This window comes from Pyrgilauda ruficollis, unplaced genomic scaffold (assembly GCF_017590135.1).
Source record: "Pyrgilauda ruficollis isolate IOZ18807 unplaced genomic scaffold, ASM1759013v1 scaffold787, whole genome shotgun sequence".
Classification (NCBI taxonomy): domain Eukaryota; kingdom Metazoa; phylum Chordata; class Aves; order Passeriformes; family Passeridae; genus Pyrgilauda; species Pyrgilauda ruficollis.
Genome location: NW_024529788.1, coordinates 13,127 through 16,569, shown reverse-complemented (window position 1 = coordinate 16,569; position 3,443 = coordinate 13,127). Strand labels below are relative to the sequence as shown.

At 59.9% G+C, this 3,443-nt stretch overlaps 1 protein-coding gene across 1 annotated transcript in view; it reads right to left on the bottom strand.

Moving 5' to 3' along the window:
* Positions 1-59: 59 nt before the first annotated feature.
* Positions 60-3,443, bottom strand: part of LOC121363970 (neurexin-2-like) — a gene marked incomplete at its 3' end in the record, with an annotated part of 14,577 nt that continues 11,193 nt past the window's right edge. Inside the window, exons 6-8 of the mRNA XM_041486771.1 lie at positions 3,359-3,382; positions 1,236-1,401; positions 60-443 (exon numbers count right to left, since the gene is read on the bottom strand). Of these exons, the coding sequence (XP_041342705.1) occupies positions 60-443; positions 1,236-1,401; positions 3,359-3,382 (574 nt within the window). The remainder of the gene's footprint in view (positions 444-1,235; positions 1,402-3,358; positions 3,383-3,443) is intronic.

The following is a 3,443-nucleotide window of genomic DNA, read 5'->3' as shown; positions in this document are numbered from 1 at the left end:
CACCCAGGTACCTGGGGGGTGCCACCCGCCCTGTCCCCACTGTCCCCGTGTCCCCTCACCTGTCTCGCAGCGCGGCCCCAGGTACCCGGTGCCGCGACAGTCGCACACGAAGCGGTTCCAGCCCTCGCGACACGTCCCCCCGTTGCGACAGGGAGCGCTGGCGCACAGCCGGGGGGGGTCCCTGGCACAGAGCGGGGCGACCCCCGGAGCCCCCCCGGTGGCCAGCAGCGCCCGCACGTCGCGGCTCCGCCCGTCCACGAACAGATCCCGCACGCAGCCCACGAAGCCGAGGCGCAGCCCCGCGGCCCAGAGCTCGGGGGGCGCGGGGGGGCCGGGCCGGCCCTCGGGGAGCCCCCCCAGGTACAGCTCGGCCCCCACGTCCAGAACGTCCCGGTCACCGCTGGCCAGGAAGGGCGTGCTGCGGCTGTTCACCGACACCGAGCCTGGGGACAGCGCGGGGGGGACAGGTGAGGTTTTGGGGGGGGGGTTTGGGGGTGTTCGGCATTCCCCGTGTGACCCCCCCCGATGCTGCTGTGCTGCGGTGTCACCTGGAACGCCCTTGGGGACATGCACAGGTGAGTCAGGGGCTCAGGGGTGTCCCCACAATGTCACCCACAGCCTTGTGGACACGCACAGGTGAGTCAGGGGCTCGTGAATGTCCCCAAAATGTCACCCACGGCCCCTGGAGACACGCACAGGTGAGTCAGGGGCTCGTGAATGTCCCCAAAATGTCACCCACAGCCCCCAGGGACACACACAGGTGAGTCGGAAGCTCATTAATGTCCCTAAAATGTCACCCACGGCCCCTGGGGACACGCACAGGTGAGTCAGGGGTCCACAGCATGTCACCTATGGCCCCCATGGACACGCACAGGTGAGTCAGGGACTCATGGATGTCCCCAAAATGTCACCCACAGCCTTGTGGACAAGCACAGGTGAGTCGGGGATCCCCAAAATGTCCCCCCCACCCCCATGGACACACACAGGTGAGTTGGGGGTCCCCAGTATGTCACCCCCACTCCTGGGGACACACAGAGGTGAGTCGGGGGTCCCCAATATGTGACCTACAGTCCCCAGGGACACCCACAGGTGAGTCGGGGGTCCCCAAAACGTCCCCCCCACCCTCATGGACACCCTCAGGTGAGTCGGGGGGGCTCTATCTCTTCCCCCCCCACGCCAAACACCTGCACCCCTCCCTAGGTGAGGGCAAGAGGGGGGTCCCCGAGCCCCCAGACTCACGTCCTTGAGGCAGCCCATGAAGTTGTTGCTGACGGGGGACCCCGGCAGGTCGGCGGTGTTGGGGGACCCCCCCACGTAGAAGAAGTCGTCGGAGCCCAGCATGGTGAAATCCTCCTGCGTGTAGCCCGTGGTGGTCAGGATGCCGTCCACCGAGATGGTCACCTGCGGCACGAGAGCGGCCGCGCTCAGCCGGGACCCCCCCGCGGCCGGGGCACCCCAAGGGCGGGGGGCGTGCAGGGGGGCACGGGGACCCCGGGGGTTGGGGGCGGCCCCGCAGCCGCTTGCATGTGCTTGAGCGTGCACACCTGCGCACACCTGTACACATCTGTAAACACCTGCACACACCTGCACACACCTGCACATACCTGTATACACCTGTACACACCTGCACACATCTGTAAACACCTGTACACACCTGTATACACCTGTACACACCTGCACACACCTGTACACACCTGCACACACCTGTACACATCTGTAAACACCTGCACACACCTGTACACACCTGCACACACCTGTATACACCTGTACACACCTGCACACATCTGTAAACACCTGTATACACCTGCACACACCTGTTCACCCCTTCCCATCCCTCACCTGCACACCCACACCTTGAGGGACACACCTGTGCACACCTGTGCGCACCTTTTCACACCCGTACACATCTGTACACAGACCTGTGTACACCTGTATGCACACACCTGTAAAAAACGCCGTTTCCATCCTAGATTTGGGGAGGGGGCACAAAAAAAAAAAAAAAATCACCCACCCCCCTCTTTTTAAATCCTGACACCCCCTGGGGCGGGGTTTGGGGTGAAAGCGGCTGGTTTTGGCAAAAATGGGGGAAAATCCAAAGGAATCGGCCCAAAATGGGGAGGGGGTGGGGTCCCACATCCCCTCTGTGAGCGACAGCTGGGTTTTGGGGAGAACCCCAAATTTTGGGGTGGTTTTGGGGCTTGTGGAGCCGCGCTCGGCCACGAGGGAGTGGATGGGAGCAAATTGTCCAAAATCCTGGGAATTTGCCCCAAAATGAGACATTTGGGGGGTCTCCATCCTGCCCCCGACCCATTTTTGGGGGGAAATTATGGAGAATCTGAGCTTTGGCTGTTTCAGGGGGTGGGATTGGTATGAAATTGCTCCAAATCCCAAAAAATCACCCCAAAAATTGGGTCTGGGACTCCATAAAAGTTTCCCGGGGAAAACGAGCCCACCCCGGGCTGGATTTTGGGGTGAAACCGGCTGGTTTGGGGACCAGGGAGCTACAGCTATGCCCTGGATGGTGTGCGGGGGGAAAATTGTCCAAAATTTCTAAAATTCATCCCAAAATGGGGGAGTGGGAGCCCACATCAACCCCTTGGGGAAAATCGGCAACTTCTGAGCCCAGCCTGACTTTTTGGGTGGAAATCATTCGGTTTTAGCATTGGGGAGCTGCAGGTGTTGGGTTTATCCAATCATCCAAAATCCCAAAAATTCCCTAATTCACACCAAAACGTGTGGGGAGACCCCACATTGTCCCAGTCGAGAAAATCACACCCTCAAAAAGGAGTTTTTTGGGAAAATCAGCTATTTTTGGCATGGGGGAGGTGATGATCGGCCACAAGATGGCGGACGGGTGAAAATTGCCCCAAATCCCTCAAATTCATCCCAAAACAGCGGGAGCTGAACCCTCTTGAGAAAAAATATCACCATCCTGACCCCAGATAAGGATTTTTTTTGGGGGAAAACCAGCTCGTTTTGGCACGAGGGAGCCGCAGCTCAGCCGCAAGATGGCAGACGGGCGAAAAATTGCCCAAAACCGCTAAAACTCACCCCAAAAACGGGGTGGCAGATGGGTTGAGGCACCACCTCACCCCCATCGAGTACCACCCGCCCCCTCGGGAAGGATTTTTGTTGGGATGGGAGGAAGAGGAGGGTGGGGGAGGGGGGTAGAACCAGCTCTCGTTTATTTTGCCACGAGGTGGGGGCGGCAGCCGAAGCTCGGCCTGCAGAGATGGCGGATGGGTGAAAATTTTGCCCAAAATCCCCCGGATCGGCCCCAAAAGGTTGGGAGTGGGGCCACGGCGAAGCCAAGGAGTAACAATAGAGTGATAACTACCAGGTAATGCAGTTTGTTTACCATAGCGTGTCCGATCCCTGCGTGCTGGCGGCGAGAGAAGGACAAAACACAAACGTGACGTTTGGGGGGCGCTTGGGGTGGGGGG